The 21,138-nt window shown below is 38.6% G+C and overlaps 1 protein-coding gene across 1 annotated transcript in view; it reads right to left on the bottom strand.

Moving 5' to 3' along the window:
* Positions 1-21,138, bottom strand: part of atp11c (ATPase phospholipid transporting 11C) — a 55,401-nt gene that overhangs the window by 4,791 nt on the left and 29,472 nt on the right. Inside the window, 27 exon segments of the mRNA XM_056769082.1 lie at positions 329-437; positions 3,496-3,652; positions 3,726-3,829; positions 3,919-3,984; positions 4,066-4,201; positions 4,277-4,404; positions 5,252-5,311; positions 5,399-5,544; positions 5,625-5,727; positions 6,548-6,725; positions 6,820-7,086; positions 7,163-7,344; positions 7,438-7,541; positions 7,634-7,707; positions 7,795-7,866; positions 7,941-8,128; positions 9,975-10,145; positions 10,686-10,883; positions 11,130-11,280; positions 11,353-11,434; positions 11,530-11,594; positions 11,966-12,016; positions 14,147-14,235; positions 14,629-14,732; positions 14,735-14,756; positions 15,932-16,039; positions 16,694-16,774. Of these exon segments, the coding sequence (XP_056625060.1) occupies positions 333-437; positions 3,496-3,652; positions 3,726-3,829; positions 3,919-3,984; positions 4,066-4,201; positions 4,277-4,404; positions 5,252-5,311; positions 5,399-5,544; positions 5,625-5,727; positions 6,548-6,725; positions 6,820-7,086; positions 7,163-7,344; positions 7,438-7,541; positions 7,634-7,707; positions 7,795-7,866; positions 7,941-8,128; positions 9,975-10,145; positions 10,686-10,883; positions 11,130-11,280; positions 11,353-11,434; positions 11,530-11,594; positions 11,966-12,016; positions 14,147-14,235; positions 14,629-14,732; positions 14,735-14,756; positions 15,932-16,039; positions 16,694-16,774 (3,192 nt within the window). The 3' untranslated portion in view covers positions 329-332.

Here is a 21,138-nt window from a genome sequence, read left to right as displayed (position 1 = left end):
CTCAAAAACAATGAGAAAATGAATGGGGAAAATACTTCAGGAACACACGCTGCTAAAAAAAAGTGGGCGGCCACTTCAAACAATAATGTAATTTCTTATTAAACATTAAAAGTCTAAATGTCTTTTCAGCCGACCAACACAGGTTCATGTGTAAGGAGAACTTCCACAGCAGAATGTTAAGGAAATAAAAGAGATCCCCTTAAAGGTGACAATTACAACCAGAGGGTAAGACCGCACTTGACTGGAGGCAGTACTGAAGGAACATCCCTGTATGACTAGGGTCAGACGCTCAACGGTTGGTCTGATTGGAGAGTCTGGGGTCTTGTACCTGTTCATAAGATAGTATTGGACTCGTCTGAAAAGGTTCTCATGAGCAGGGGTCTGGCTGAAGGCAGGGAGGATTGGCCATCCCCCAAACTTGACTGACCTGGCTTTTTCTGAAAGGGGGGTGAAAGACACTTAGGACAAAATGGATCAGACACTCATATGAACAAACACTCTCAAACACACATACACAAATACATACTTTACCAGGATCATTATTAATTCACCGGAGGGCGGTCATCAGAAGCATTTAAGATATTTATAGATATTTCCGATGTCTTGTATAACGTATAAGTGCATTATTAACATTATAAATGTGTCATTTTAAAATAGTTATATGTAAAATAAAAAAAATACTTTATTTTTTTTGCCATTTTATGGCTTTATAAGTACAGTGATTTGTAGAGAGGATAGGGAGCGAAGTGGATGAGAGGGAGGGGGGGTGTCGGGAAGGACCACGAGCCGGGATTCGAACTCGTATCGCCCGGGGAGCACCGGCCCATATGTTGGAGCACGAACCACTCGAATATCGGCTCCGTAAAATTTGAAAGATACTAAAAGGAACAGAGCACCAAAAAAATCTAAATTTAGAAATTTTAAAAGGGTTCAAAGTGTCTTCAAATCTCATTTAGTTCTTGCACCGCCATATTTGAATATAGTGTTCTGATAAGTTGTTTGGCTCCAATTACACTAAATTAGCTCAAAACATTAAATATGTTCTTACACAGACCTATTGTTGTGCTTCAGAAGATGTTTATTAATTAACCCATTGCATTTGTTTGTATTATTTGAATAATGGAGATGTGTACTTTTGGAGCTTCAACGTTTTAGGATATTTTTGTTTAAAAAACTTCAAATGTTCAAATGATGAAACTAAGTCATATGTATCTGAATGAGCCTAATTTTCAGAAATAGTTCAATCCCTACCATTTAGCTACTGTACATTATAATATGTGCAACAGGAGACAAACATTCAGACACGCACACAAACAAATTCAAACACTGAATCAACCAGCACTAATGCACTCAGAGACACAAGCGGTCTTGGTGGGGACCAGTGAACGTTTGGCCGAGCACGCATGCAAGACAACCCCATGTGCTTTCGTGCTGCATTCTCCCGACTGGGCATGCAGAGACAACAGGCACCGGGAACAGACAGATGCAGGAATTCTCATCATACCCTGAAGCCCTTAAAGACACACTCTGTACAACCCACCACCTCAACTACGGGCTTGCTCTCTTCCACAAAGCTTCTAAACAAACATCCACCATAGAACACACTTTGACTGTTAGTCCAACCCCGGGTCCTTTAAACAAACACATCTATACCATCAACACCAGTAACTAGCAGAGGACACCACCTCACAGTGAGGTCACAAAAACAGACCGGTGGAGAGACAGCATGCAGGCAACCCAAAGGAGGAGAGACAGCGAGACAAAAAGGAGAGAAAGAAGCAAGCAGAGAGACCTCAGTCGCTCCAGGAAAAGCTGTGTGTGCTAGTGGTCTGCGACAGCATGAAGATAGTGGATGTCCCGGAAGAAGGAAGCCGTTGTTTCATCTACAGCACAGCACAAAGGAGGCAAGAGACCAGAGAGCAGAAAAGATAGAAGGAACATTAGCAGAAATGAATGGGAAGTAAGGGTGGAGATAAGATGAGGAGGGGAGAAGTCAGTCATGTAGATATACAAGTACTGAGGTCGACTATTCCAGTAACTTGAACCCTGTTTGTGCTGTTTGATTCAGCTTCATTTGTTACAAACTCAGCAGGGATGGTTCCTCTGAGTTGAAAAAAGATAGCATCAAAACTCAAGTATTTTTTTCTGGCAAAATTACTTCATAGCATGCTCTATAAGATAAACAAAGCATCATTTTAAGAGAATACAAATGACAAAAATATTATACAAAGCAAAGCAAGTGTTGCAATGGTCAATAAAGCGTTTCTTTTCTCTTTAAAAGGTAAAATGCTACATGCTCCCTCTTTGTAAAAAGGTATTTCTCAGTCTTTTTCTGGAATCCGTCAGTCTAATAATAACAATCAATACTAAAGTTGAAAGTCAAGTAAATTATTTAGATTTCTCAGGTTATGAGATTATTATATCAAGTAATTAAAATGCATCCCGTGTCCTCCTACTTGTGTTGTTTTAATTGACATACCGGATATTCTTGGAAGGGATGCTGCACCTACCTGTGAGGAGGCAGGGGGCAGATTAGCAGCGTATGTTCATCGCTGGTCTAATGAACACATGGACTGAGTCTGCTAAGCTAATGTCACTTACAATAGAGTCGAACTGGTGTGTTGGGCACCTAGTGATAACTGTGCTATCTGATGGAAAGAGACCGCAGTCTCCACGCTTGACTAATGCAATAAAGTTGACCTAGATCACAATTTACACAAATACGAAAAAGTGAATTAGAATCAATTAGACCGATTGACTTCGTGTATGTGTGACCAATCAAAGCACGACGCAGACCATTCAGAGCCTTAAAAACAAGGCAAGAATCCTAGTAGGAAAAGTCAATGGTGTAATTAATGGCAGTCAAGGGAATGTTGTAAGAAAGAAACAAAGGAAATGTGACAAGGGTCAGTATAAAAATGAAAGTACAAGTACAAGAGGGAAATTAGATGGAAATGTGTCCTACAATTCAGTGTGCAGTCTCTTCACACTGAATGCAAACTTGGAGTTTTGTTATATACCCAGTTTTAACCTTTTGGAATAACTTTATTCTCATTTGTGCTTAATAAACATCAGGATATGGATTTACATCAAAGTAAAATTGTCAATGTTAAAAAGGTCAAATACACTGTGAGTGTTAATTTGACCTTTTTTTTAACACTGGCCATTTTGCTGTGATCAAATGATTTTTAAAGGGGGGTGGGGCTACTTGGTGCAAACAGAAATTGCATCACCACCTAAGCAGTAACACTTTTTGTCCTAACTAGTTGTAATAAGTGTAATTAATATAGAAGAGACAACTTTTGCATCAAAAGTTAGGACACAATATAAATGTTATTATCACACTCAACAGTAGAAACTTCAGGGCAAACTGGAAAAAGGAACAAAGACTAATGTCTAGGTAAATGGTGTTAAGAGGAATAGAATGAGTTTTGTAGAACTTATAGTAGAATTTAAGACACAGGAACAAGAGAAAAAGATTGGAGAGGATTATACCTGTCGTGAATGAGGGCCTCTGGGTTTGCGGAGGACTGCTAAAAGTATTTCCGGCAGGAGACTGAGGAGTATGAGGATGATGATAACCAACCAGGCAGATACGGAGCTCAGCATGTTAGCAAACACAAAGTACAACCGCTGTTGCTTTAAAAATGGCCTAGCGAAACAAAAAGAGAAAATGAGATTTAAAAATTTGTACGGAAAATTCTAAATCTTATATTTGACCTCACCATATGATGCCTCCCCAGAAAAAGCTGAAGAACACATAGAATGCCAATGATCCCCAGATGACAAAATGATTGATCCACGTCCAGTGACGTGTGTCCAGAGCCAGCTGAAAAGAAAACAGTCAGTCTCTGACAACTGACAAAACTTCTACAATTAGTCTGCAAGTTTAAGAGAAAACAACAAAACATTACCAACCTTCAAAGTGACGGTAAAAACAAGAACTGTGAATACAATCGTTCCAAAGGACCAATTTCCAAACACCTGTAAACAGGAGAGCCAGTATTACATGCAAACTCATTTTTTTTAATTTGGACTCTAATAAAAAGCATATCCGGCTCTAACCTGCCCGTTATCCTGCAGTGCTGGATTGCTGAACAGAAAACGGACACCGAAAAAAAACAGAAGACCCTGAAAGATTCCTAATACTGTCCAGTAGAGGAATGGACGCCAGCGTAACATTGCATTCTTGGCTATTACTCTATTGGAAAGACAGAAAACAACACATTAGCAACAGTGCTGTTTCTAACCAGAGATGTGCAGTGCAGGCTGGTACCTGTAGAGGGCAGCGTTGTCCAGCAAAATCTCCATGGCTATGTGCTGTTCCAGAAGGCTAAAGGCCAGAATGGGCATGGAGGTGAAGCAGATGTTGTACATCGTCAAATAGGCTGCGTCGTACAGGGGCTTGGAGAGTAGGGTTGAGGGAAGGAATGGGGCACCGGGGGCAGGGTTAATATCACGTTGAGGAGATCAAACTTATGTCAATACGTAAACAGTGTTTCACAGCAAGAGAGAATCTCTGACTGTGTTGCCACATGCAATGGTCACTTTCTTGATATATATATATATATATATACACACACACAAAACACTGGGGGTTCTGGAAAATGTGAGCGCAATAAGGAATCCAGCATATTGAGAATATTTCACTTAAACCTAGACAGGTGCATTGATCCATTGTATTTGAGTATTTTTGTACCGAAATTATACAAAATGTATACATGTTATGTGAGAAGAGAGGTTTAATCCTGCATCTCCGATAAGAGCACCAAGGATCAGAATATCTGCACCAAGCGCTCTAACCGCTCCATGACTCCTACCTACAAAACAGCTTCAAAGGGAAATTTCACCCAAAAATATCAATTCTATCATTATTTATTCCCCCTTATGTTGTTCAAAACCTGTACATGACTCATTCTTCTGTGGAACAAAAAAGATATTTGGAGAAATGCATCAGTGGTTTTGTGTCTATACAAGTAAGTCATGAGAGCCAATGGTTACCAAAATATCTTCTTTTGTGCTGTGCAGAGGAGTCATGCATCACATGTTTGAAATGACATGAGGTGAGAAAATTTACATTTTTGGGTGACCTGTCCCTTTAAGCTAAATTTGCGTATTTATTTGTGTTTCTTATATATATCAGTTCAATGAAGGGCAGGAAGATATATTCAGAGGAAAGATCTGAAGGAATAAGCAGAGTAAAGGGGCCTGTTGGGTCGTGGACTTCTAACAGGTCCTTATGTGTACTTACTTGCTGAGAGTATCCACAGAAAAACTGGTACAGGAATTGAGGTAAGATGAAGCAAAGATTCTGAAGGTAGAGTAGAAAATGTCAAAACACCTAAAACATTATTTGATGTCTATAGTATTGACTTGTACTACCGAATGCCAGACTTACCTTATAAAAGAAGTACTGAACAAGATGAGCAATCCTAACATAGTAAAGATGTCCATGAGCCAGTAAAAGCTTCTTTAAGTGCTTGAGCTTAGGAAAGGCATAGTCGCTGTTCCTCACAGCTTGACGGCCCTCTTTACCCTTAATACCTGACCACACAACAGCAACAACACTGTCACGCATCCATAAAAAGCAGAACATTTCATTGTACACGGCGCAGATGTCTTACCAATGCCCACGTGTGCCTCCAGTATCATGCTAACGTCATTGGCCCCATCGCCAATGGAGAGGGTGATGGGGGAACCTTTGGAGTTCTTCACCATCTTCACTATCTAAAGTGGATAGAATAGAAGTGGACAGATTTAGCGAGTTAAATAACAACTCCAGAGAAAGCTCTGCAAATTTCTGAAGAATTGGAAAGTCACAACGTTTTAAACATGCTGTGTTGATTTATAACTATATTTATATATTGATTTATTACTATAATTGATATAACTCTTTCCACACCTGTTGTTTTATAAAGAACATTTTCTTCTGTCAATTTATGAAGAGTTTATTTGCAAAAAGAGATAACTCTGTTTCTAAAAATGTGCAAAAGTCATGTTTTTAATTTGATGTGATGTTTTATTTGTGTTAGTTAGCATTGAGTTTGTTTTTTGTAGTTTGATATTAATCGGAATATACAGCAAAAACATCTTCAATCTATTTTGGCAAAGGAGCTCTTCATATAAACATACAACATACAAAATTAAAGAATCAATCTTTTTATTCAATCATTATTCGTTTGTTTTAACAAATTTTGTTTGCTTCTTAAAAAATACAAGATGTTGAGCAAAACGCGGAGGAAAATGCATTTGTCAAAGAATTTGCTAGATCTTATTTAGATCGATGATCAAAACATATGTATTGTTTTTGGACCTGCAGATGCAGTACTCTTTTACAACGCAGAAGAAAAAAAGCAACAAGTGAAAACATGGATCGACTCAAATTTCCGTCAAACGGTGGGGAAAGAGTTAAATATTTAGCTTAATTTGATTATGCTTTGCATTTAATTTCATCTTTAATTCCCTTACTCATTGTCAGGCCCATATGGCTGAAATCTAGTTTATTTAAAGACTAATTTAATATAAAGTGCAGTTCTGCGAGTGTGACCTGAGCTTTCTGCAGGGGGGCCATGCGGCAACAGAGCACAGCTGCGCAGTTCTGACAGATCTGCAGAAAGAGGCTCCTGTAGAGACTGGCATCCGCATCACGGGCCGGGTTCATCACTAATGTCAGCGTGGCTCCGTCAATGATAAAACCGTACTCTTGATTCGCAGTAGACCAACTCCTGTGCCAAAAGATGACATTCGCACAACATTCACACAAGTCAGATTCAAAACTACCCTTTATAAAAACACGAATCTAGCAAGAAGGTGCCTCACCGAGTGACCCCTTCTTTAACAGGTGGGGCGTCCTGCACTGCTCTTCTGTGGTAGTCCCGTAACAACTCGATAAGTCTGTCTTCGCGCTTCGTCCTCCCATCCTCCAGCGTCCGCACTGTCAACTCCAGCAGCTCTGTACCCCGCTGGAACAGTCGACAGGCGTAGCAGGTGGACTTCGCCGTCTCCATTTTGTCTCCTGTGAGCACCCAGATCTTCATCCCCGCACCCTGAAGGGCCTCCATGGTCTCGGCTGCTTCCTCTTGTAACCTGGCATAGAAGGTGGTGTTCAGAGCTCTTCTTCTTAAAAACATAGTGGACTTTTGCAGCAGTTTGGGTCACCGACCTGTCTTCCACAGCAGTTGCTCCGATCAGACTCATGTCCGTCTCTACCTGGTTATACATGGCCATGAGTTTCTCTTCCCTGTCCTGGAGAGCCAGCCTAGCCGTCTTCAGTCCACTATCTGCCGCTGCGTACTCCTCAGCGCTCAGCTGTTTATAAGCCACACACAGTGTACGGTAACCCTCCTGGCGAGCAAACACACATAAACCACCATAAAAGTCAGTGTATTAGCAGACACAAAAAGTGCGGCGATGAAATTTGATGGGCTGTTGTAGTACCGTTGCGTTTCGCTCGACGTGCCGACGAATTCTGTCCACCTCCTCTGGTTTGACTCTCGGGAAGATTGAAGAATCGGCTCCTTTACAGAATAGGAGTGTCTCCCCTATATGAACAGCGGAAGACCATCAGGTTCAGGTGCACAGGTTTATTTAGGACTGGATTACAGTAAGCACCATTTTTAAACCTTCACCTTACCTGATTTGGTCCGAACAATAACGCTCATTCTCCGTCGAACAGGGTCAAAGTTGAGAACGTGAAGCAACTCATATCTGGAAGGTTCGATTAACAATAACCAAAATGATTATCAGATCTCATATGAAAATGGCCAGTCAGAAGTATTGATCCTGATAACTTACTCCTCTACATCATTCTGCCTGTTTCTTATCTTCATGCACTTACTCTCCAAACCCAGGAAGGTGAAGCCATATCTGAAGAGGAGAAAGGTAATTCAGTAAGTCTGCATTGTTATCAGGTACTGGACAGAACATTATGCATTACGTACCTCATGGCTCCCTTGACCAGTGCAACCTCATCAGGTGAGGACGCAATAAAGCCTCTTTCTTCCTCAAGCTGAGGCAACCTCCCATCGATACCATCCACCTGATCAAGAAGAGTTTCCACAGGGCTTGATTCCTTCACCTGCACTGTGTGGCACAGACACATAGCCCGCAAGAACAACTCCTCCTTCTCCTGACAGATAAAGAGATGAAGTTATGTTAGGAATAACATATTAACGGCAGACGCTAGGGATTTTTAACGTATCGGTACAACAGTGCAAATGTTTATATTAGGGTTGCACCGATATGTCAATTTTGGTCGATAACAGATAATTCTTTAACTTTGGAAGCCTTTAAAAAATATATTAGCCGACATACAGTATCTTAATATGAATATAAAACTCTCAAGGACTGAAACAAAATGTAAAATGTGGACAACTGGATTTATTGGAAAACATTGAGTGCAGATAACAAGGTAACCATTAGTTCTCTTCTTAACCCTGAAAATTATGTACCAAGCCTACTTGACACAATACAATTCATTAACCATCAAAAATTTCTGATATATTTTTTATTTAATAAACAAATTATAGACGTTCTTCTAGAGCAACCCAGCATTTTTTTTTATAGCCACATGTCTAACAGGTCTCAATACAGAAAGCATTTAGACAGCAATCTGATTCAAACAACATGCTATGAATAATTATATGTTTCTATAATTTACACATTCATAAATACTGTATCTACATACTGTACTTACGTCAACAAAGTTTTGCTAATTGCAGTAAGTGAATGATCATGACAGAAAGACTGTACTGGATATTAACTGTGAGCAGCGATCAGCTGAATGAAGTTTACTTAGAGGAAATAATTTAGGATTTGTCTCTTATAATATATCGGCCTAAATTTGGATATCGATATAACCAATAATTTATTGTGCATCCCTAATTTATATTTATACAATTTTGATAAATTATACACAAAAAACATCACTATTATAAAAAAAACAGCTATAAATCAAATCGATTGAAAAGTCTAATTTAATTTTGCTACTTTATCTTCATAATATACTAATATTTAACACTACATAGTGTCTGAAAGTATAAGTTCCTGCTATGGTATTAAAACTTGCTATTAGCATCAATTATTAATAATTTGCTCTCAATCCTAGTAAACAAAGATCAAGTGCATACGAGTATCATATAAAAAAGGTTAATACAAATAATTTAATACAAATAATTCATGCATTCTGACTAATTTACAATGTTAAACGTGCCGTCTTATCAGGCTTGACATGGTCAACGTAGTATTTTTGTGATCGATGCACTCCCCCCAGCGTTCGTATAGGCTTTGGAATTTTTTTTTTTGTATAATCAAATCCATTTCATAACAACATTTCTTAATCCCTTATTGGGCAATTCTCAACCGCGTCAACCAAAGAGCGAGATCCCCTTACCATCAAGACTGGCTGCGCTGTGGGCCTGCAGCTGCAGTTCGTTACTCTTGCAACGATGAGAGGTGTTTGTTTGTTTGTTTTTTCAGGGCTTTTAAGTGATGGATTTAATAAAAACGTGGATATAATGCTGCATTTGGAGATTGTTTGAAACTCAACCGCACGTGGTAAGTGAAACTGAGTCATGTGTCTTTGTTTTGTTTGCAATGGGTGCGCAGGTGCTTTACCCCCCCCCCCGCATGCGTAGTGTGTTTTCGGACATAATCGTACAGCTGTATCTGTCTTTTATAAACCTGATCAAACTAAAGACTCTACGGATATTTGAAGGAAGCAATACTATTCTGTGAGGACTCAAGATTAACATGTGATATGCAGAAACTGTCTTGAGTAATGGCCACTTTAAGTCCTTCAAAGTCTGCCGACACAAACATTACACCTTTATTGCCTTAGTTTATATCTCCACCTCAGTTTAAAATCACTATAATAGGTTTACATATAGAGGTGCACAATCCCACAGCAAGATACATAACGGTAAAATCAATAATCTATTTGAGGTCTACAGGGTCTTTGAATTAAAGTAACTCACCAATCCAGCTTTCTGATGTAGTTTATTCACAGGTCCGTCTGTCACAGTAAAGCCGTCCAACTCGCTTCGTGCGTCTCTGTGCCTGTACTGAAACCCGTCTATACAACACTCAATGAACTCCATGTTATTCTGTGTAAGTGTTCCCGTTTTGTCTGTGAATACATATTCCACCTGCAGAGAACAGACAGTGAGACTGTACAATCCCAGGTCCTAAAACACTCAAACCTTAATCTAGCACGGTCCGAAAATAAGGACGGATAATTAATCCGTGTTAAATTCAGTCTGCTTGCATAAATCGGTTTAATGAAGCATGACTTGTAATTTAGAGTAATCATCTGCATAACCATCCCAGCGTGATCTATGACCTCGCACAAACAGAAACTTTGAGTCTCTTTGAGATACTGCCATCTGACACGACACAAACACATGTTTTTTTCCGAAATACTGGTCTTGCCTTGCCTTGCAAATCTAAATCTTATAAAGATCATTATATTTTTTAGCTCATACAGCCACTATTTATTTTTCATACAATATATGAAATATAATTCGATTTTTTTCTCAATATTTGGTCCATCAACATTGGTTGCCATAGTAACAGCTTCATCATCCGCAATGCTAAGCATCAGCTAATGATTTCCAAAAAGTAATATTCAATATCCTACTATACGAGTCCATATCCATAAATAAACAGCAAAAGATTAAGCATCTAACCTGACCGAGCTCCTCATTGAGGTCCGAAGTGTTGACAAGCGCGCCCTCCTGAATCTCCGGGTCGAAGAAATCTTTATCCCAGGTGATGAAGAACGAGCCAAGGAACTTTTGCATCTCCACAGTTACGTACATGGACACGGGGATTATGAAGTTGAACAGGACCATGAAGGAGAGGAAGTCTGTAAACATCTTCAAATACTGAAACAAAGACCCAACATCACGAGAGAACATCAGCAGGGAAACAGAGAGGTTAACAACGTAGCTGCTGTAAATCCTAACGATGATGTATGATCTGTGTAGTACTGACCACAGTCACCGGAGACCAGATTAACTTGTCATTTATATTAATTACCTCAAGAATGAGTGATGATGTAGAGGGAGGTCATAATTGATTCGTGCAATAGTGTGCGAACCGTTGGGATGTGAAATCCATACAGTGCTTACCAAATAAGTTTCTTTTTCCTTCTGGGTTTTCTGGTTGTACCAGGGCTCATCCTGACCTTCTTTGCTCTGCCATACGTACTTCAGCGTAGTGCAAACTACTGCTTTACTGATGAGGATACATAAATACACCAGCAGAAATCCATTGATGGATCTGAAAGAAAGACAATGAACATGTCACGACTGCACATTGGGGAATGATATCTGTCTCATCACTCTCACTTACTTTTCCACAGCTGAACGTTTCTGAGATTTGCCTTGGTAGTTTAGCGCCATCTTCGTCTCCATTCCTGTGTATACTGCAACACCTTTAAAGTACAAGACCCCGCAGAGTGAATATGGTTAATTTAATCCCTCTCCCATTCCCGAATGACTTCTCCAATTAAAACGTGCCAAGACCTACCATAAATCTTCTTGGTGTTTTTTAACGTAGCACCTTTTAAGAGAAGGTTCTCTGGGCCCAAAGATCTAAATCACATCATAAAAACAAACAATCAGCCCAAAACAGACTAATTCTGCCATCCCGACCTGTGTTAATGTGGCTCCTAATGAGCAGCAAGACTGAAAGTATGTGGCTGGTTTGGCCTGGCCAAGGACAAAGAATCATAAAAACATTTCAAACTGGCCGGTAACAAATGGATATGCGAGCAAGGCTTGAGAAGCTGCCAGAGAGGCTTTACTTTAATGCTGCTGTGGCGTTAAGGGTCGATGAAATAATGATCAGAGTAATGAAAAGGAAAATGATCAGACTAATGCAAGGGAAAAAGACAGAGCTAAAGTGACCGGGCGGCACCGGGGAATACATTGGGCTCAGGGGATCATACCAAAGACAGTCTCACCTTACTGCTGGCTCCTGTTCTGGCTTGTAAATGTGCATTCGTCCCACAAACCTACGCATGAGCAAACAAGCTTCAGTCAAGTGTTCAGTCATGTACGGTATTTATTGATCCAATACCTAGATCGGTCACAGGCTTCACATTGCTTTCTTAGGTATTTATTAGGGGTGTGGTGAAGTGTTGTGGCATAATACAGCCTTGAAAAAATTAAAGAGACCATTCCATACTTTAATTTAAATCAGCTTTTATCTTTAAAAAAGATTTGTTTTGAACTTTTCCAAACACATGTACAAATATTACTGTTGTATTGCGTAAAAGTGAGTTTGATCTTGTTTTCTTTACAGTATTTGAGGTCTGAAAAAATACAGAGCATCTTTGCTGTTTTTGATCAGTTTCCCCAGTTTTCATTTTATGCAAATAGAAACTGAATTTTTGTTTGAAAGTTGGGAGAAATATTGTTAGTAGTTCACAGAATGAATAAAAAACTGATAATAGTAGATTCAGAATAACTGAAAATGGTCTTTGAAATGGTATCTTAAATTTTTCCACGGCTGAATATCCCGATTTAAGATGCAAAAAAACATGAAATGTATTATCTGAGCTATTGGAAGTTAATCCTATTGGCTGAGTTGCCAACATGTGACTTGTGTCAACATATATAAAGTTGCTTTGAAAAGTTATGTTAGGGTTGGGTTTTTTAAATTCTCTTCTTATTTTACATTTAATCCCTATTTATTATTTTTATAAATTAAACATATTTATTTTTCAATGACAGGCCTATTTGATTTTAATTTACATAAAGAACGTTGGAAATATATCCGTTTTTTATTCAAATTTAGCATCATTAATTTACTCCCCCAAAATCGTGTGATACTATTGTTCCGTGAACCCAGTATTGTGTATTGTATCATATTGTGAGCTAAAGGTATTGTTACACCCCAAGCATTTTTTTAACAATCAAGTAATGTGTGGTAAGAGTTTTTCGTTCGATCGATGCATTGCTTTACCACAATCACGGCACACAAAAAGAAAGTTGAACGAGTTCACATTCCTCGGTCCTTTAATGCAATCATAGTGATTGATGAAGTCAAACCGAATGATTTCCTCAGCCAGGATAGAAACACTTACCACAAGCCCAAGTATTGATGCGATGCCATAATGCACAAGCATGTAGTTTAATTATAGACTCTCCTTAACCATTAGATGCTTGATGATAATATCTGTATTCAGGGATGGTACACTATGCAAATGAGCCTTGTAGGAAATGAGCCAATTACAAGTAAAAAGCTCATTGGTGATGACCCAACAGTCTGGCATATTGGCAACCGCCCTTTGAAGTATTTTTTAGGTAGAACATTTTAGCAGGCAACATCTGGTGCTCTAGCTGATCAGAAATGCAAATGTTCTTCACCCTAGAGGTGAGCGGCTGTAATGAAACGTACATGCCAATAGAGGGCGAACGTGAGTAAACATACTTTTAAAGTTTGAAATCTGAATCTCTACAATATTATGGTTGCTTTAAGGTTTGTACGCTGTTGTAATGAAAAGGACGAGGTCAGAGAGTCTGACGTAAAACAAAGTGTTAGCAGTTGTTCTGAAACATGTTAAACACACTTCAATTTTAGACGCACATGACAAAACCACTTTCCAAACAAAGATGGGCTGAAACAGTCAACAGTCTAAATGGTGCTGGTGGCTGACAGAGATACAGTTAAAAAAACTTGAATAGTTTTCAGGAATAAAGCATTTTATAATAATATAATATATATATTTTTTTATAATTTATAATTTTCCAGTTCATAACATATATTTTACAGTTTTGCTCTAACAGAAATCTGCATCGCTCCTTAATTCATCGATAAATGTATTCTGCTAAAAACATTATATAGATTTCCATTATCAATTATATTAAAAAAATCTTTATTTTTACTTGTAAATGTACTGCATTTTGGTTTTATTTGTATAAATCTAACATGTGTTTGCCCTCTGTGTGTGGTAATATATGCAGAACCCAATGAACCTGTAGCACATTTATATTCTGTCCCCATTACAATTAAATTAAGATGACCTTTTTAACAGTGATCCATATGGAAATGAGTTAAACACCGGTGGAAGAGAAAGAAATTGTGGGTAGGTGTGTGATTTTATTCAGCATGTATAACATGCTATGCATGGATTGCCTACTTGTAGAGGTCAGGCTGGGGCTGTTCACACTCGATGGTGGCATTGAGATCTTGCAGCTCTCTCTCCGTGTCTGGAACTGTGTAGTGAGTCTGCGAGAAAAAGAGGCGAATGAGCATTGCAGGTTAACACAAACACACAAACACACATGTCACTGAGAGACGGTTGCGGTAGTAGAGAGATGAGAAACAGAAGAAGGATGACGATGAGATCTGGGACACCTATTTAAGGAATTCGGATGAATGAGAGAAAGGGAAACTGTATCAGAATTCATAATTCTTCGAATAAAATTTAGATACAACATTCGTACAATCAGTGTGTGGCCTAAAACTGGCCCAAAGGACACACTTGTTCTTATTTCAAGCCTTTATTTTAGTCTGTAGGTCTTTTGATTAGGTTTATTCAGAAGGATCATTTTGCATTAGCGAGCATCACTGAACAGCAGTTGACCGGTGATAAGATGAGTGAGTGCTGGATTTGCTCACTTTATGGTTGGATTCTCCATCCAGGCTCGCTGTGGTGACAAAACAAGTGTCGTCTTCTCGAGTAGACTGTAACAGAATCAGGTCACAGGGAAAGGTCTCGTCCCCACGACCTCCACCACATCACCCACCTGAGCATACAAACACACTGAACTTCACAATCACAGATGTGTCTTTTGCAGTCATTCTCAAGATCCACAAATGTTTCTCTGTCACAAGTTTTTGCAACAAAGAAAACAAAACAATTCGGTCATTAATTAACAAACCTGTTCCAAACCTGCATCTATGTCTTTGTTTGGTTGAACACAAAGAAAGATATTTGGAAGAATGTTAGCAACTGACAGTCCTGGGACATCTTTGACTACCACAGTAGTGAAAAAGCCAACGGTTTGCTTTCCTAAATTCCTCAAATAATAATGGAACAAAAGATTATCCAAAAGATTTTCCTACTATGGTAGTCAATGGTACCTCAGCACTATCAGTGGTTAACATTCTTCCAAATATCTTTCTTTGTGTTCAACTGAACAAAGAAATGTATACATGTTTGGAACAACTTGAGGGTGAGTAATTCATGACAGAATTAAAATTTTGGGCTGAACTGTCCCTTTAAAAGCAATTTAGCATTGACAGACTAAGGAAAATTAAGCCACATAGACATCTTTTATTTTCCTTGATCAAAAACGAATGTGTTACTGTCTTGGACCATCACATCATGTTAAGTAACTGAAGCAAACGCAGTTTAGTATGGGAAGATATGAATGATATTTTAATTTCAGCATCATGATAATAATTCTAATACTGAATGATGTTTTTAGTATTTAAAGTACTAAATTTGTCAGGAAAACCACAACTACAGTAGCTATCAATACTTTGTTATCAGCAAATAAATCTTTATACGGGCCCATCTGTAGTGATTATTTATATGATGAAAAGAAATAGGGGGACTGACAGTGTTTGGTTATGAGATTGCTAAGCAGAACAGCCAAGTAAAATCAATACAGAAACCTGCCAGAAAATATGGTGAAATATGTCAGAAACATGTGTATAAAACTATGGCTGGCTATAACACAAAAAATAATGATCGCCCATCTGTACTAGCAAGAATATTATTGGGACACTGATTGTTTAACAGTGCATGGGGCATTTGTTCCATTCCATACATGGCAATGAAATTCTCCCTGCTGTGGATGGCTCTAGAGGGAATACTTCTATTGCACACAGATGAAGTATGGAAACCTGCCACACCCTTATCCCACTGTGGCGGTTATTTGAGGGATTTGACTGAGGCGCGGCAACTGAAACGTACCTTGATTTTCTCGCTCTCCTTCTTCACCGACCGTCCGTCTTCTAACACTATAACCGGGTACTTGTTCACCTCATAGTCTGCCTTATGTCGCAACCAGTCTTCATAACCCTGGGGAAAGAGATTAAGCAATCGAATGTGATAAAGAGAATGGTGTGTTGAAACACAGAGAATATAGCAGATCAGGAGAGGACTGCATTTTCTAAACACATTTCTCCAATGTAACAATGTAACAATTGAGAAATTGCCACAATGCATGTGGTTTTCATGACGTTCGATTTGCTTACAAGCAAGTAAAACAAGCAAGTAAAACAAGCAAGCAAAACAAGCAAACGTCTGAGTTAAAAGAGTAATTTGAAGTCATACGTTGCCCCCTGGGCGTCCATTTCAAAGCTCAATAAAAGCCTGATCCCCTCTCAGTGTGAGGCCGCGCAGATTTTTGGAAGGAAGTCCACCTTCTATTGTGCTTTTCCAAAAAGACTGCGGGCGGACCGCTGGAAAAAGTCGATCCCGTAACAATACATCTAAAGCTGCGCGAGGTCTGCCTTGTTGTCACAAGCCCCTTGATCATTTGCTTTGTGTGTGAGAGATTGACCCCAGTTCAGATGGACTCAAGTCCAGGGTCGACATTATTTAAACTGACACACAGCTATAAAACATAAGTGCTGTAGTGATGGGCAGAGAGACGCAGGCCCTGGGCTGAACGAGAGGGAAAAAGAGATGGAAAGAAGGGGGCACTAAATGAACTTTATTAATGTAACAAACCTGTTTAATGGCTGTCACTGTGATGACAAAAAACAGAGGTAAGCCACTGGTCACAGGGCTGGTCGGGGTATCAACAATCACCTGAAAGAAGAGAACACACAAAAAATATGAAAATATGTAATAAAGCAGTTTGAATTTAGGGCTACTTGAGTCAGTTTTGATGTCAAAGATATTTGCCATATTTGTAAAATAAATAAATATGTTTTTTCATCTTTGTCACACCATGTGAACTTCATCAGATACTTCAGATTAAAAAATATATATATATATATACACACACACACAGAGTTTATATACACTGTAATATACACATAAGTGTTTAATGAAGATCACCCAGAATAACTTTATTACATTTTTTGAATTATAATTGTTTTCAGCAGCATTTCATGCAGATAAAAATACATGAAAAAAATATTTATTTAATTGTCATTAAAAGTAAGGTAAAACATTTAATGTATTTTAATTGGTCAAGCTTTATAAGCAACGCCAAGGTCGTGAGTTTGATCCCAGGGATTGCACATACTTAAAAACAAATTGTATAGTATAATGCAATGTAAGTCACTTTGGAAAAAAGCGTCTGCTAAATGCATAAATGTAATTTGTAAGGTATGTACAGATATTGTCAAGATAAGTTATATAAACAATACTTTTGTTTAATTTTTAAGGGAAAATGTGTCACGACAACCCTGACAGTGTAAAACAACCAGTTTATCTTTAACATGTGTTTTTTCACACATGAACCAGACAAACCCTAACATAAGACAGTAATCTTCAGTCAATAATTGCAAATGTCTATGTTTCTGTGTGGTGGATAGGTGTGAACTTGGGATCGTAGGGGTATGAACATTCGGATTCCATTTATCCCAAACTGAGTTACGGCCAGGACAAAACAAACTGTATCTCCCTCCACAAACAGAACCCCACAGAGCCGGGCTAAAAGAGACCAGAGCAAAAACTGCACGCCACAGTCAGTTTAGCCAACCAGAGCGCAGCATCTCCACTGCAGAAAACCGCTTAAACACACACACAAAGAGGCCGTGTGGCGTGTTGGTGCTAAAATTCCTGTAGGAAGAGAGTGTAAAGCTGGTAGGACTTCACAAGGTGAAAGCCAAGTCCAGAGTAATTCAGCTCAGAGTTAATAATCCTCATTATCCCACACACACAACCAACTCTTACTCAATCTAATCCTCAACAGCCCATCTACAATTTCCACATGAACATACTGTACTTTTGAACCTTCACAAACTGCCATGAGACGTCATCTTAGCTGCTTTGCAACTGGTTTTAGATACAAGCAATAATGCATCACACTCATTTAAACCCTGTGAAATCAAAACAGAAGATTGTGTCTCTTATTCATTAAAAAAAAATATGAAGCAATTGAAATGAACCATCTTTCTACTCCACCAAAAAAAACAATAATGAAAAGGGTTAAGCTAAAGCTAATAATACCCCCAATCCCGCTTTATTTTTGAGAGGGTTGTATGGTTCGCAAAAAAATTGTCTGGAAAACTGTGATTTTACGTGAAACAATTTACACACAAAAACGTAGTAAACTTTAAAGCTGTGAAATCAATTAAATATACCGATTCAATTTAAGTAAAATCTGAGTAACTCAAAATATTTCAATTAGAATTCACCCAAACTATTAAGTGTATGATAAAAATAGTTTGCTAATTAAATACTTATTTTTATGTAAATTTTGTATATTTATGTAGGATTTTAATCCATTTTTAACATGTCCCACTAAAAAATCAGATAAATGATTTCAAAATATTTTATTAAGTTAATGTAGCTGTTTATTTCTGTGATATTTACTAGGCCCGCAGAATTATTGTTTATTGTGGTACCATAAGTAATATTGCATATCCACATAAATATTAATTTGAATCTTTGCAGTGTTTCTTTCCTAATTGAATCCGTGTTTTGAATAACTCCAGACACTTCCTTTGTTCTTGCATAAATCAGCCTTTTTTGTAAAAGTCACATTATTCATTGACACCTTTGCTGCCACCTACTGGCCGTTTTAAATGTTCTAGAGTACTTTACTTTTACTACAGTAAACTTTACAAAATTTCTTAGACATTAGTGTTTTTGGATCTTATCATAGTAGATATTAAATTATACTACAGTATTAGCTACAATTTATTGTAATACTATAAAATATTGAAGTGTACATTAAATAAGTTTGGTAATACTGTAATATAACACTGTATTATACAGATTACTAGAGAAAAAAAATGAATTTAGATCTGGACATTTAGGAAATTTAGTATTGATTTGTATTATGAACATGGAACAGCATCGCGATAATAATTGGTATCGCGATACATCCGATGGCATAGTATCCTAAGATATATTCATTGTACTTTGAAAACCCTATTAATGTTTCATAATGGCCTACTCAGCTTTTTACCCAATGAAAAGCTCTCTCGAAAGAGAGCCGCCCTCTTGCTTAAAATCCCCAAACTCCTTTTCGTTAGAAAGACGTCATAAAAAGAGAAAACGAAGGCCTTTCTCAGGGTCTCTTACACGCAGGCTCGCTCAAGTTACAGCTTGCAGAACAATGCACATACACCCACGTCAACAAATTTTCAAACCGTGCCCTGTTGGATATGCTAACGCAACACCGTGAGAAATATGTGTGCAAGTTCCCACGAACGCAGATCTTTCCACTGCGGTCAATCAAGCGTTAAACACATCTCCTAGCTGCCACATGTCTCCTGACAGCTGTTAAGTTGCACCACCCTTAGCAGTTTAGAGAAAAAAGCTTTCATGATAACTCACTACACCAGCAGCAAAACATACACAACATTGTTTGTCTCAATGATGTTCATTGTCTCACATAGTAAACTCTCTCTCTCAAAAAAAAACACTGCAAGCAATAGTGAACTAGCTCAAACGCACTTGCTCCTGTGAATATGGTCTGTGGTTTCCCCTGAGGCAGGTATTTCTCTTCTCTTAAAGCTTTTTTCCTTCTGGCCCTCACGGCAGGAGCCAGGGCTGAGTCTGGGATCTGGTCAGCAGAAAGAGTGCTAATGCACCCATGGCTCTTGCAGGTGATGAATGTTGTTGGGGCCAGCGGTCCTCCACATTTTTTTTGTTTTTAATAAATTGATAAAGGCCCATATGGATGGAGCCGACTGCGGCATCCCGCTCGATTAAAAATATTAAGTGAGAGGCTGCCCAAACCACTGAGGACAGTCTGTCCTGTGCTTTCCCCAGTTTCTGTCCTTAATACACATGAGCACACAGCGAGAGCCTATTCACCTGGATTGCTCTATAACAAACAGCATTACTGATATAGTCAGTGACTGTAATGAAATACAGCGTTGTCTTTGATGAACTGCCTCCCTGCCGTCATATTTTACGGTCATACGCCACTATCACCCCACCCCCGTCAGCACTGCCAGACCCACCACGCCAGTTCTGCTACTTGTACGCAAAACACATCCATTTAACCACCACCTCGAGGGAGCCAATTCCCATAGCTAACTCTGAACATGAGTTACCGCCCAAGCTGCTTACAGAGGTTATCGTGCTGCACGTGTGTGAATAACAATGCGGCTTGCTGAGTAGATGGCATTTAATGTGCCGCAAATGAAAATGAAAGACTGAAGTGCAGGCAGGTTTATTTGTGTTCGGGTTTGAGTGTTCTGGTATGTGCATTCGGGTTTACTGGAATGCCTTTTAAAGGCGGGGTTTTGGAAAGACGTCTAGATGTTTAAAAAGAATGTGCTGGTTTACTTCAGTGATTAAGTCAGGTAGCAGTTAAAATATGTCTGAAATGACTCCCAGTGTATTTAAAAGGATAGTTCACACAAAAATTTGTAATTATGTCATCATGCATTTGTCATTTCAAACCTGTTTGACTTCCTGTCTTGTTTATGTGCGCATGTCTGAAAGCGCAGTAGTAAAAGTCCCAAACGGAAGTAATGGTAAAATAGCGAATAAAACTTGCTCTTGAATCATGCAGTTGATGTAGAATTGTCAAAATGAAGAACTATTGTTGCATATGCAGGTACTGCGGATACGAGAATAAATATAAAAATACAGCTTCTGACCGTTTTCCCGCTGCATTTTTAATTACAAAACAGACCGTCGACGGTGACGTCACTGTATGCGAGAAACCCGGCAAATGCAATTTTCTGCGTAACCAGTTTATTACTAAGCATGAAAACAGGTTTCCTTTTAAAGCTGATTTTTGCATGTAAACTCACTCAATATGTATTTTTCTTGGGAATCAAACACATAACCTTTTCACTCCTAGCGTAATTCCTATCCAGTTGAGGAACACTTTAGAGGAATTGTTAACCCAAAAATGAATATTCTATCATCGTCTACTGACATGTTTTACAAAATCTGTATGACTTTCTCTTGCAGAACACAAAGGAAGATGTTGGTAACCGAACAGTAGCTGAACCCATTCACTTCTTCATTTTTGG

Source organism: Triplophysa dalaica, chromosome 16 (genome assembly GCF_015846415.1).
Source record: "Triplophysa dalaica isolate WHDGS20190420 chromosome 16, ASM1584641v1, whole genome shotgun sequence".
Classification (NCBI taxonomy): Eukaryota; Metazoa; Chordata; class Actinopteri; order Cypriniformes; family Nemacheilidae; genus Triplophysa; species Triplophysa dalaica.
The sequence above is the reverse complement of the archived record's forward strand: the minus strand, read 5'-3'. Positions and strand labels throughout refer to the sequence as shown.